The sequence below is a fragment of the Rutilus rutilus genome (assembly GCF_951802725.1).
Source record: "Rutilus rutilus genome assembly, chromosome: 25".
Lineage (NCBI taxonomy): Eukaryota > Metazoa > Chordata > Actinopteri > Cypriniformes > Leuciscidae > Rutilus > Rutilus rutilus.
In genome coordinates this window covers 23,421,054-23,433,019 of record NC_140229.1, presented here as the reverse complement: position 1 = coordinate 23,433,019, position 11,966 = coordinate 23,421,054, and the positions used below count along the sequence as shown (strand labels likewise).

Here is an 11,966-nt window from a genome sequence, read left to right as displayed (position 1 = left end):
GGTGTATGTTTGTTGTCTTTTTTTGGCTCTGTTTTATGTATTTATTTTTGTACCGTACAGTCACTGTATTGACCAAAGCAATTCAACCATTCTTTCAGTAAGTCCCTCTGTAGTCAATCATTTTATCCCTTAAAACTCATCTTTGATCATCAAAATTACATATTTAAATGTTTTTTCCTTGGAAAAAAAACTCTACACCCTTTCCTCATTTAGTATACGTGGTTCTATGAATATGCAAATGAGCCCCGCCTCCACACACTCACTCACTCCAGCTCAGAGATCCACTGGTTGACGATCACAGGTTGATCTGATTGGTTACAAGGTAGTTTGTGACGTCAGAAACACCAGCGATTTGAAAGTGTTTTTGAGACTGTCTTTGGTTCACTGCAGTTTTAAGGAGAAAATACTCAGTAATGGTGTCGACTTATGAATTTACACATGGTTTGTCTTAAAGCACATTAAAAACACCACACAGACACATAACCGATATTAAAAACCTGATTTTCACCACATAAAATATATTTTGTGTGTGTGTGTTTTGCATAATTTAGAAAGTCAGAAAGGTTTGGAAGGATAGTGGGTAAATTACTATTTTTTTCAGAAAGATGATCTCAATGAATCTGGCCATTTTGGGCCATAGTACGAATGCATTATCAGATGTGAGATGTTTACCTCTGATTTGTCATTAACAATCAAATGGCATGTTTTTGTTACAAGCCCATACAATATTTCAGTCCATAGTGACTTTATCTCGCTTTCTGACGTCTTTCATCTTTTGTGGAGTGTGGGTTAGGGTCATTAATCAAAGCTGATAGGTGTTAACAAACACTGTAAATGGGTCTGTGAAGTAAAATTAGACGACTAAAGTAATTTAATCATAGCTTTTATCAGGTGCAACTCAGTACTTTGTTCACTGAAAACGCATCAACGATTCGAGCAAATGCCTGAGATGGTCAAACGTAAGAATATATTCAAGCCTTCAGCACCTTTATTAGCTTCATTCCTTGGCTTTGAAATCACTTAAAGAGCAGAAAGCATGGAGTGAGAGCTGGTGTCGTATCAGATTCCAGCTCTATATATAACCTGGGGCAAAATACGAGAGTGCTTTCAAAACAGACCCAGGGTTGAAGACATCCCACTAGAGACTCGTTTCATTGTTTTCCTGTGGACAAGATTTCAAGCCAAATGGTTCTCGGCTTAATCGTGATTACTTTAGTATATAATGCATACATTAATATCGGTTTTATGTCCATTTCTACCAAAAAATCTACGTTTTCACACACAAAAGCGACACATAATGCTTTGTTTTTAAGAAGAGACGTTTTTGAATGTGTCTGTAACACCAAACATCGCTGTCTATATAGGAAACTCACTACGTTTTGAGGCAGCCAGTGTTCAGTGTGTCCCAGTATCTTCATCTTGCGTCTGCTTGGCCCTGATGGAAACGTGTTGTGATTGGATCAACGTGTCCTTCAAAGCGAGCTCGGCTCTGGCTGTTCTGCGGGTCAGCAGATCACAATGCGCTGACATCTGATACAAGCTCGGGTAAAAATAACCTTCAGCACACCAATGGACCACAGAAAGCCTCTGCTTAAAATGTGTTAAACATGTTTTGGATCTCGATACAATCTAACCTTTTGAACTTTTGAACACATTTTGTGCCTGCTCTTTTACTAAAACATCATGTTGCATCCAGAGCCATACAGTTAATACTGTAAAATCACAGTAGCCTTTATGAATGACAGTGACGGCTAATACCTGCGTGCTAACTGGTGTTTGGGTTCAAATTGTGGCAACATGGCACATTGAAAGGGTGTGCAGATATGTTTGTATTATCAGTACTATCACAGTACTCAGAATTCATTTCGAAATCATTAGAAAAAAAAGTGCAACTTGTTATTTGTCAGCCTCAATTTGTCTCAAAACATCAAATTTAGGACGAACTCTTCCATTTACAACACTCACAAGCTGTAATTAACAAAAAAATCCAGTATTTGAGTCATGACTATGCAGGGTAACCCCTGGCCACTGCACTAGAGCTATTGCTTCACAGCAGAAGGTTGTTTTTGTACAGTAAACTTGTTGTGACTGGCGCATTAGGCCCCGCCCCCGCTGAGCTGTCAATCACCGTGACGTCACGCCCACTATTAAAGAAAACCAACAAACAGCAGCCAGAAAAACACACACACACACACCGAAACACACACGTCAGCGGACTAGCGGCACAGACCAACGCGAAGGGTTTAATATATAGTCTCTTTATTCCGGGAGCTTCTCTTTTTACTCATATAAGGCAAGTAAAACACTTTCCCCCAACATTACAACCTTTTAAAAGCTCATGCTAACGCTACAGGAAAATATGATTAGTTTTTGGTGAAATAACCAGCTAATAAGCCTAATATCTTTATTTCCAGAGTTATTCGTTGGTGTAATGTCATTTAATGTGCTAGCGGTTAGTCTAAATTGATGAACTTGGTGAGTTTAACCAAATATTGCTGTTAGCTGCTGCTAGCATGTTAGCTAGTAAAATTAGCCTGTTGTTCCTTTCGATCTAAAAGCTGAAATATGATACGAAACCAGCAGATTTATGTTTAAACACGCGTGTTTTATTCGTAACGCGTTGTTTGCTTCGCATTTAAACTGATTTTGTCCTTCAAGATACGAGAGATGAAAAATAAGATCGTTTGCGTGTATTTCTCTTCTAATGTTTATTTAGATGCAGTTAATTGGCTGTTTATGTAGTATTATCATTAATCGACTATTTTACTGTCTATTATAGTGTTTTCTGTTTTATTTTGGTGTCGTTTTGCGTGTCGATCGAGATGTTACACAGGAAACTCGAAGCCCAGCTAGTTTGTGTCTTTATCGCTGAGTGAATGAATAAACGTCTTTAAAAATAATTTCCCCGCCGTTTATTCTTCAATATTTTGACTGATTTGTTGTGAATTGGCGTTCTGGTGGTGAATTGTGGTGTTTTTTAAATTGTTATCAAGGTTTGTGCTTTGGCTCAAACAGGAAGAGTGTTTGAAACAAAGGAGAACACAAAGCAAATTCACCCTGACCCCGATATAAAGTAGATAAACAGCTTCATTAGCATCCATCCTCACTCGTTCATCACCACAGACCCCTCAGACTGAACACAACACACACTTTTGAGAGCAGCAGCTGTTGTGTTGAGTGTTTTTTGCGCTTTATATGCCACTGTGTGTTTGTTAGCCGTGATGCTAATGTTAGCATGACTCAGTGGATTTCACGAGGCCTCAAACTCTGATATATCTCTCTATATAATGTATAAAAGTACACACACTATGTGAATAACACGCACATACAGTGTTTGCAGTGTAAAGTGCACTATTAGACTTTGTATAAGCTGTACATGTCTTTTAAATGCTTCATGTCTTGGTGCATTGAGACACGTGAGCATTTGTTTTCTGCTGTCTTTCTCCATTTATGGTGTCCTTTTAGCTTCATGGTTTGCTTTTGTTCAACTATTTGACTTGTTTTATCTCTCATGTCTTTGTTTTGCCCTGTATGCCGTGTATTTGCTGTCATCCAGACAGGGATAGGTGAGCACGGATGGCCAACATGCATGGGAATCGGCTGAAGGAGAGAAAAACAGCCCTGTAGGGGCTTTGCCATTTTTGGCTTTATCAGAATATATGAGGCCATGTGTAGGGAGGAGGGCGCTATGCAAACCAGCTCCTACTAGAGATGTGTGTGTGTGATGTAATGGAGGCAGGTTGGACAATGGGGGGGGGGTATTTTTGGTCGGGGACACACTGGTGGAGGCTGTTCAGGACAACATGTCACATTGCACCCTTGTGACGGATGAAAACTAATCCAGCGGTCCATGTGAGCGAGTGCGAAGGGCAGCAGGCTCACTCACACACACGTGACGTGGGCCATGTGGCGGGTTTTCAGGGGAAAACCTCTGATGCCAGAAGGCGGAGGTGAAATGCTGCAATCTTGTTTACTTGCAGACAGGAGGCCCTCTGAAGCCGCGGGCCCTCGCACACACACGCCACTCCTGACACAGTTCAGGTTCATTGCTGGGGAGTGGGTTTGCTGCTGTGATCGGCCTCTGCTTGAACAGAATGTTCCACCTATAGATATATTAACATCTCACTGCTGTTCAGCATTTACCCGTCAACACCGCATAGTCGTGCGCACTTCTCTGCCGAGTATGGTGCTCACAATACCGACGTCTCAGTCGTTGATGCCAGGCCAGTGGGTATTGAGGATTGTTTGATACAGCCCCAACTATTAGAAAAGTTAACTATTAATATAAATGGAAAGTTGTGCGCAATGTGACTGTGGACCAGAGGTGGGAGATATGATAAATCTTATAAATTCATGATAATATCTTTATCGTGATATTATTTTGTCTGTTTTAAAAAAAATAAGAAAAAACATGCAAATAACAAACGATAGGACAAATACAATAAATCTGTGATGCACATGTCAAGCAGCGCTTTAATAGGTCTATTTATACAGTAGCGAGTATAATTGTCCATGTATGTTGCTTTATCACATAAACATTGTCAGTAACTTCTGTACATATTGTAACGGAATTGGTATGGCAAAATATCATTGGACACTTTGTACTGTCACCATGACACATTGTCAGATCGCCCAGTCATAATCAATATTTAGAGTTTAGGTTGTGCTCTATGGGGGAGCGTTTCATTTTAATTTAGTTTTTAGTTTTAGTTTTTTTTACTCATGACACCACAGAATTGTGACTCTGGTTTGGACTAATTCAGTGTTCAAACCAGCAGTGAATCGTTCCAGAAACAGACTCTGATCCACTTCAAATGCTTTTGAGTGTGAACGCACACTTCTGTTTAAAACACCTCACACTCACACAATGTTGTTTTTGTAAGTTATGATGTCATGTTGTGTGAACCAAGATCTAAATATTAATGAATGGAATCACAACAGTGGGCGTGTAGACTTAATGAAATGGTTGTTGTAAACAGTCAGTAATGAATAAGAAAGAAACAGAATCAGTAGCACAAAAAAGTGAAGTTGAGAAAGTTTTTACAGCAGTATCAAACATTGAGAAATTCAGAAAACGTGTTGCCAATAAAGCATAAAAATGGCAAACGAACAACCTAGGACAGTGGTTCTCAAACAGAGCCCTGATAAGTCTTAATGACTCGAATAATTAAAATGCTTTAAAAACTCAAAATAAAGATGCACCACATTAAACTGGCCCTGATTCATAAAACGCTTGTACGATTGGATTTGATCCTAAAAACCATGGATTTGATCCTATGCCAATATTGAGGAACTAGTCAGGATTTATACAATAAATATGCAACACGCACGCATGCGAGCAGTTTATGTGCGGAACGCCACGATGAGATTAACACTCGCTATGTGGATCACAGTTCATATCCGGACCGAAGCAAGCGCGGGTCATATTTTTATGGCCATATTTCATATTTCTTTTAGTGCTCCAAACATGAACCAGCACTGCGAATGCGCACATCTCAGGACTTCAAATGAAATATATATATGTGAAAATACAGACACTGATACAGCCGTGCGTCTGAAGGCGATGACAAATTATTCTGATACCCACAAGACAGTGATGTAGACCGAAAATTCAAAGAAGAATGGACAAAAAAAGTAACTATGCCTTTATTCCTTCTGTGTTCAACTGATGTGTGTCATTTGTTCAGTGATAGTGCACGTAAACACAATGAAAATAGTTTTAGACGTTTTAAATGTCAAATTTTTCATAGACCAGTTTCTTTTGAAAGTTTAAAGTGTTGATATTTGTAAGAAGTTATCAGAACTTGTATGATTTGTTCATGATAGTTGTTAGTTGTAACTTTTGTGAGTTTGTTGTCATAGGGTTATATTTTTAAAATACATCAAGGTCCGCCCAACTCTGTTGTTTGCTAGTTTTTTCTCCACTTGCATTTAAATATTCATGTGTCTGTATTATGAGTGTTGTAGGTCTGTGTTTTATTGGTCCCATTCTCCACTCTCCCACTTTTCCACAGCTTTACACGCCCATTTCTTGTCTTTTTCAAATCTGAGGTATGAACGAGTAGTGATAAAACGGGGGTTTCACGACACTTTAGTAAATGCATCACAGAAATAATTTGTCTTAATGATTTCCTGAAAGAACGAAAAAAAAGCCTGGCCGTGTCTATCAGGCACGTGTGTTTTCTGAGCGCGCGCTTGGGTTTCCTTGCCCATTGATGAGGAGTGCTGTACCCTATAATACATTCTTTCATTAATTACTCGTCCTTTTGTCTTTTCAAACCCGCAAGACGATCTTTGGAAAACACAAATGATGATCTTGTTTTGATGAAGTCTGATGCTTCTAAAAGCTCATAAAGAGATCGAACACTAATCCATTTGAATTGAGCGGTTTATTCCAAATTTTATGAAGAGACACGATCACTTCATATGATGAACAGATTTAATTTAGGCTTTTATTCACATAAACATTCATCAACTCACACATCAGTAGCTCAAGCATGTTCGCTTGACATGCAAGAACCAATGAGGTTCATTCTCGTGTTACGCAGCACTTTTGAGCTTCAGCGAGAACCAATGAGGTTCATTCTCGTGTTACGCAGCACGTTTGAGCTTCAGCAAGAACCAATGAGGTTCATTCTCGTGTTACGCAGCACTTTTGAGCTTCAGCAAGAACCAATGAGGTTCATTCTCGTGTTACGCAGCACGTTTGAGCTTCAGCATGAACCAATGAGGTTCATTCTCGTGTTACGCAGCACGTTTGAGCTTTAGCAAGAACCAATGAGGTTCATTCTCGTTTTACGCAGCACTTTTGAGCTTCAGCAAGAACCAATGAGGTTCATTCTCGTTTTACGCAGCACTTTTGAGCTTCAGCAAGAACCAATGAGGTTCATTCTCGTGTTACGCAGCACGTTTGAGCTTCAGCATGAACCAATGAGGTTCATTCTCGTGTTACGCAGCACGTTTGAGCTTTAGCAAGAACCAATGAGGTTCATTCTCGTTTTACGCAGCACTTTTGAGCTTCAGCAAGAACCAATGAGGTTCATTCTCGTGTTACGCAGCACGTTTGAGCTTCAGCATGAACCAATGAGGTTCATTCTCGTGTTACGCAGCACGTTTGAGCTTTAGCAAGAACCAATGAGGTTCATTCTCGTTTTACGCAGCACTTTTGAGCTTCAGCAAGAACCAATGAGGTTCATTCGTGTTACGCAGCACTTTTGAGCTTCAGCAAGAACCAATGAGGCTCGTTCTCGTGTTACACAGCACTTTTGAGCTTCAGCAAGAACCAATGACGTTCATTCTCGTGTTACGCAGCACGTTTGAGCTTCAGCAAGAACCAATGAGGTTCCTTCGTGTTACGCAGCACGTTTGAGCTTCAGCAAGAACCAATGAGGTTCCTTCGTGTTACGCAGCACGTTTGAGCTTCAGCAAGAACCAATGAGGTTCATTCTCGTGTTATGCAGCACGTTTGAGCTTCAGCAAGAACCAATGAGGTTCATTCTCGTGTTACGCAGCACGTTTGAGCTTCAGCAAGAACCAATGAGGTTCATTCTCGTGTTATGCAGCACGTTTGAGCTTCAGCAAGAACCAATGAGGTTCATTCTCGTGTTACGCAGCACGTTTGAGCTTCAGCAAGAACCAATGAGGTTCCTTCGTGTTACGCAGCACGTTTGAGCTTCAGCAAGAACCAATGAGGTTCATTCTCGTGTTATGCAGCACGTTTGAGCTTCAGCAAGAACCAATGAGGTTCATTCTCGTGTTACGCAGCACGTTTGAGCTTCAGCAAGAACCAATGAGGTTCATTCTCGTGTTATGCAGCACGTTTGAGCTTCAGCAAGAACCAATGAGGTTCATTCTCGTGTTACGCAGCACGTTTGAGCTTCAGCAAGAACCAATGAGGTTCATTCTCGTGTTATGCAGCACGTTTGAGCTTCAGCAAGAACCAATGAGGTTCATTCTCGTGTTATGCAGCACGTTTGAGCTTCAGCAAGAACCAATGAGGTTCATTCTCGTGTTACGCAGCACGTTTGAGCTTCAGCAAGAACCAATGAGGTTCATTCTCGTGTTATGCAGCACGTTTGAGCTTCAGCAAGAACCAATGAGGTTCATTCTCGTGTTACGCAGCACGTTTGAGCTTCAGCAAGAACCAATGAGGTTCATTCTCGTGTTATGCAGCACGTTTGAGCTTCAGCAAGAACCAATGAGGTTCATTCTCGTGTTATGCAGCACGTTTGAGCTTCAGCAAGAAGTTTGTTCTCGCTCGTAAAGCAGGTTCGGTTGAGCTGTTTATGTTCGCTGATCAATGTTTATATGTGAACAAAAGCCTAAATTCAATCTGTTTATCATATAAAGAGTCTCTTCAGAAGATTTACTAAACCACTCAATTCATGTATGAACTTTGTTCAGAAGTAGGAGATCCTTTAAATATTGTCTTGGACAAAGGGGAGCTTAGAGTAAAAAAGTTGAGAGCCACTTACCTAGGACTTTCTCATGAGTGTGTGTGTTTGTGTCAGAAAAATAAACTCGTTTACAGCTTATCTAAACTTTTGGTGCTAATGATTGTGTTTTTGCTGATCTGTGCACAAAGTATTTTCATAGCAGATTGATCTTCGTACTGACAGTCCTGTCCTTTTCTGATGTTACCACACCATATAGTTTAATGCAGCATTTTATTGGTTGGATTGGTTAAGTGTTTGGACTTCCAGGAAGTGTTCAGGTCAGTCTGGTTGTAAAACGATCTTTGGCATGAGTTTGCAGAAATCACTTTGCTTTCGTTTGCTTGAATCATGTGATTCCGTGCAGAGATGAGGCTCATGCCAAACGATGCCAAAAAAAGCGCTCCGACCTCTGACTCCTAATCTGATTCCCAGTCCGTGGCAACGTTGCACCTTTATCGGCGTAAATCCTCTTAATGAAGCCAGCCGCAGTCTTTGATTCACTCTTCACACACGCATGCTGTCATATTCATGGTCCTTGTGTTTTGTTGTGTGCAGGAATCGCCCACCTTCAGAGAGATGGCCCAGGAGACCAATCAAAGCCCCGTGCCCATGCTCTGTGCCACCGGCTGCGGTTTCTATGGCAACCCTCGGACCAGTGGCATGTGCTCGGTCTGTTACAAAGAGCATTTAACAAGACAAAACAATGGGGGAGTCAGTCCGATTAGCACAATGGGTACGTGTTTCCACTCTTTGAACATCTTCACGGACAATCGGACGTGTTGGTAAGATCGATTGTTCCTCAAGCGTCTCATTAACACTAAAGGGATGTGGTCTCTTCCAGCAGCTTCCAGCAGTGTCACCAGCAGTCCTACCTCTGAAGCCTCGGCCATCCAGATCATTGAAGCGACACTAAACCACTCCTCCGCTGCTAGCGCCGAGTCGCCCAACAGCGCCGCCACCGCTGCCCTTCCGGTCACACAACAGATGACGGAGATGAGCATTTCCTGTGAAGACGACGTGGGCTCGCCGAAAGTAGAAGTTCCTGAACCGGGTTGGTATTTCTGTTTTTTTTTTTTTGACTTGAGGAAGTGTCTCAGCTGCGTCCCTGAAACAGTTTATGAAAGTCTTAACACTGGATGGGTTCAAAATAACAGCTTAATGCTTCTGGTTCATTTATAACAGGGCGCAAACAACTGCAATATGCAGGTTTAGCAATGGGTTCAGGTTGGTCGTGTGAATTCGCCATATTGGCCAAACCGCTTGGTTTGGAAGTAAACTCAGTGTTTCATACGGCGCTACTCTATTGGCAATGGACCTTTTTAGTTTGCAGTGCTTCTCTAATGTGACCGCACTTTAAGACTAGTGTGCTATCTTGAACACTGCTTCATTTAAGCAATTTTTTTTCTCATTTGCAAACCCCAGTCTGCAGCCAATTCTGAAGATTTCATTCGAATCCCAGTGCCGACTGCTTGCACAACACTGAAACATACTAACCCTGAACCTACACCTTAAAGGGAAAGTTCATCCATAAATGAACGTTGTCATTTACTCACCCTTAAGTTGTTCCAAACCTGTACGAGTTTCTTTCCTCTGTTGAACACAAAAGAAGATATTTTGAAGAATGTGGGAGACGAAATAGTTGATGGAATGAAAGAGACTGTGTAAGTCAATGCAGTCCATCAACTGTTTGGTCTCCCACATTCTTCAAAATATCTTCTTTTATGTTCAACAGAGGAAAGAAACTGGTAAATAATGCAATTGGTTTGGTTTGTTTTGACTTCAAATAAGAGACTTCATTGAGATTAAGTCCCTGTATGACATCTGAACTATTTATAAATATATATATCCATTAATAGCCATGCAGATGTGTAAAATGCTTTGTTTGACTGTCATCTCAGTTGCATTGCTAAAAGAGGTTCTTACAGTCAAAATGATTCTCATCATTTGCTTCAAGTAATGTTGATAATTTTCCAATGCGCTGGTGTAACTGAAGAAATAAACTGTGCCTGAAAGTCACAAACATCTCGGGTTGAAAGCCACAATATTTAAGATGAAGATGGAAAGATGTTCTGTCAGCATGTAGTTGTTTTTCGGGATGTTAATTGGTGTGTGTGTGTGTGTGTGTGTGTTTGCAGTCGTCACTCAGCCCACAGCGTCCGCTGCACCCCCGAGCTCCGCCGACGGGGACGAGGCCAAGACGCCCGAAGCCCCCAAACACAAGAAGAACAGATGCTTCATGTGCCGCAAGAAGGTCGGCCTGACAGGTGAGCAGAACCTACGAGTGTTCCCACACACACACCTACACACACACGCTCCCTCCACACGTTCTGATGCTGACGTGTCTTTTGTCAGGGTTCGACTGCCGCTGTGGGAACCTCTTCTGTGGACTTCACCGCTACTCGGACAAGCACAACTGCCCCTACGACTACAAGGCAGAGGCTGCCGCCAAGATCCGCAAGGAGAACCCCGTCGTGGTCGCCGATAAGATTCAGAGAATATAAACCCCCGCCCCCGCCGTCTTCACCTCGACTTTGCGAGAGATCAGATAAAAGGACTCGCACTTTGACCTGTGATTCTAAAGACTAGTTTTTTTTAAATTACAGTATGGGAAAGAATCTTGTTTCTAAGCCAATGCATGAGTGATCACTTTGTTTCCATCTTTCTTTTGCTTTCTGTTGGTAATATGAGCTTCAAGTTAAAACAAACGAGAGGAAAAAGAACAAAAAAACAGCCTCTAAAAGGTGTTGAGTCCGGAGACGTGTCTGTTTCTGAGTGTCCTGGATCCGATTGTTGTGTTAAAGGCTGACTGTCTGTGATGGTGTGTCCTGGACTCTCTGAAGACTGTTACGGCTCTGGCCCGAGCGCCGTCAGAGCAACAGTGCATGGCTGGCTCATGTAGCAAATGGACGCTCTTCTGTTTCCTCCGGGTCGAACGTTTCGCCCTCCCGTTAAGAGTCAGCCTTTTCCACATTTATCAACCACTTTCTGCTTGAGCATCAGCCCTCGTCAGTTAATGAGCTATTGGAGTGATGCTGGTTTTCTCTTTCATGTTCAAAAGATTATTTTTTTGTTTTTTAATTATTGACAGACTTTGTGAAAAATATGTAATCCAGTTGCGATGGTTTCATGCAGCCAGACCAGAATACTTCATGATCAGTTTTGAGCGCCCATGACACCAGTGTCCACAATGGATGTGGTGAGACATGGCTTCTAACACACAACTATATCGATTCTCCCACATGACCCTTTAAGTGAAACTTATTTGATTTTTTTCTTCAGTTGAGTTGTAATGTGACACCAGTTTATGAAATCGTGGTTCCTGGGCTTGTTCAGAGGGTTGAGTTTTAAGTGGGTGTTTTGCATGGATAGTGAAATACAGCATACTAGAAGTCCATTTCTTTTTTTTTCCTCTAATTCACCTTTCTTGTGTGTGTGATTGATCTATTCAGTGGGTATTGAGTGTTAAATTCAGGTAAGAAATTAATGGTATTGTTTAGTGTCATTTAATCAGCCCTTTTGAGTGTGCTTGAG

At 41.4% G+C, this 11,966-nt stretch overlaps 1 protein-coding gene across 4 annotated transcripts; it reads left to right on the top strand.

The window, feature by feature from the left end:
* The first annotated feature begins 2,139 nt into the window (after nt 1-2,139).
* On the top strand, nt 2,140-11,855 carry zfand5b (zinc finger, AN1-type domain 5b). 4 transcript variants are annotated; one of them, XM_084401029.1, is made up of 6 exons: nt 2,180-2,293; nt 5,458-5,634; nt 8,991-9,168; nt 9,280-9,486; nt 10,571-10,699; nt 10,788-11,855. In XM_084401029.1, exons 3-6 carry the CDS (start codon nt 9,012-9,014, stop codon nt 10,934-10,936), a joined length of 642 nt encoding a protein of 213 aa, XP_084257155.1. In that variant the 5' UTR covers nt 2,180-2,293; nt 5,458-5,634; nt 8,991-9,011; the 3' UTR covers nt 10,937-11,855. The 4 variants fall into 4 exon arrangements, with proteins under 4 accessions (XP_084257154.1, XP_084257152.1, XP_084257155.1 ...); XM_084401027.1 differs by having other exon boundaries at nt 2,182-2,293; nt 9,277-9,486; XM_084401028.1 differs by lacking the exon at nt 5,458-5,634 and having other exon boundaries at nt 2,140-2,293.
* The last annotated feature ends 111 nt before the right edge of the window (nt 11,856-11,966 follow it).

What these genes read in the sequence shown, in the direction of transcription:
- zfand5b (XM_084401026.1), top strand. Translation starts at nt 9,012, where the DNA reads ATGGCCCAGGAGACCAATCAAAGCCCCGTGCCCATGCTCTGTGCCACC. An exon ending in AGTAGAAGTTCCTGAACCGG is followed by an intron (nt 9,487 to 10,570) that starts GTTGGTATTTCT and finishes GTGTGTTTGCAG; the next exon opens with TCGTCACTCAGCCCACAGCG. An exon ending in CAAGAAGGTCGGCCTGACAG is followed by an intron (nt 10,700 to 10,787) that starts GTGAGCAGAACC and finishes GTCTTTTGTCAG; the next exon opens with GGTTCGACTGCCGCTGTGGG.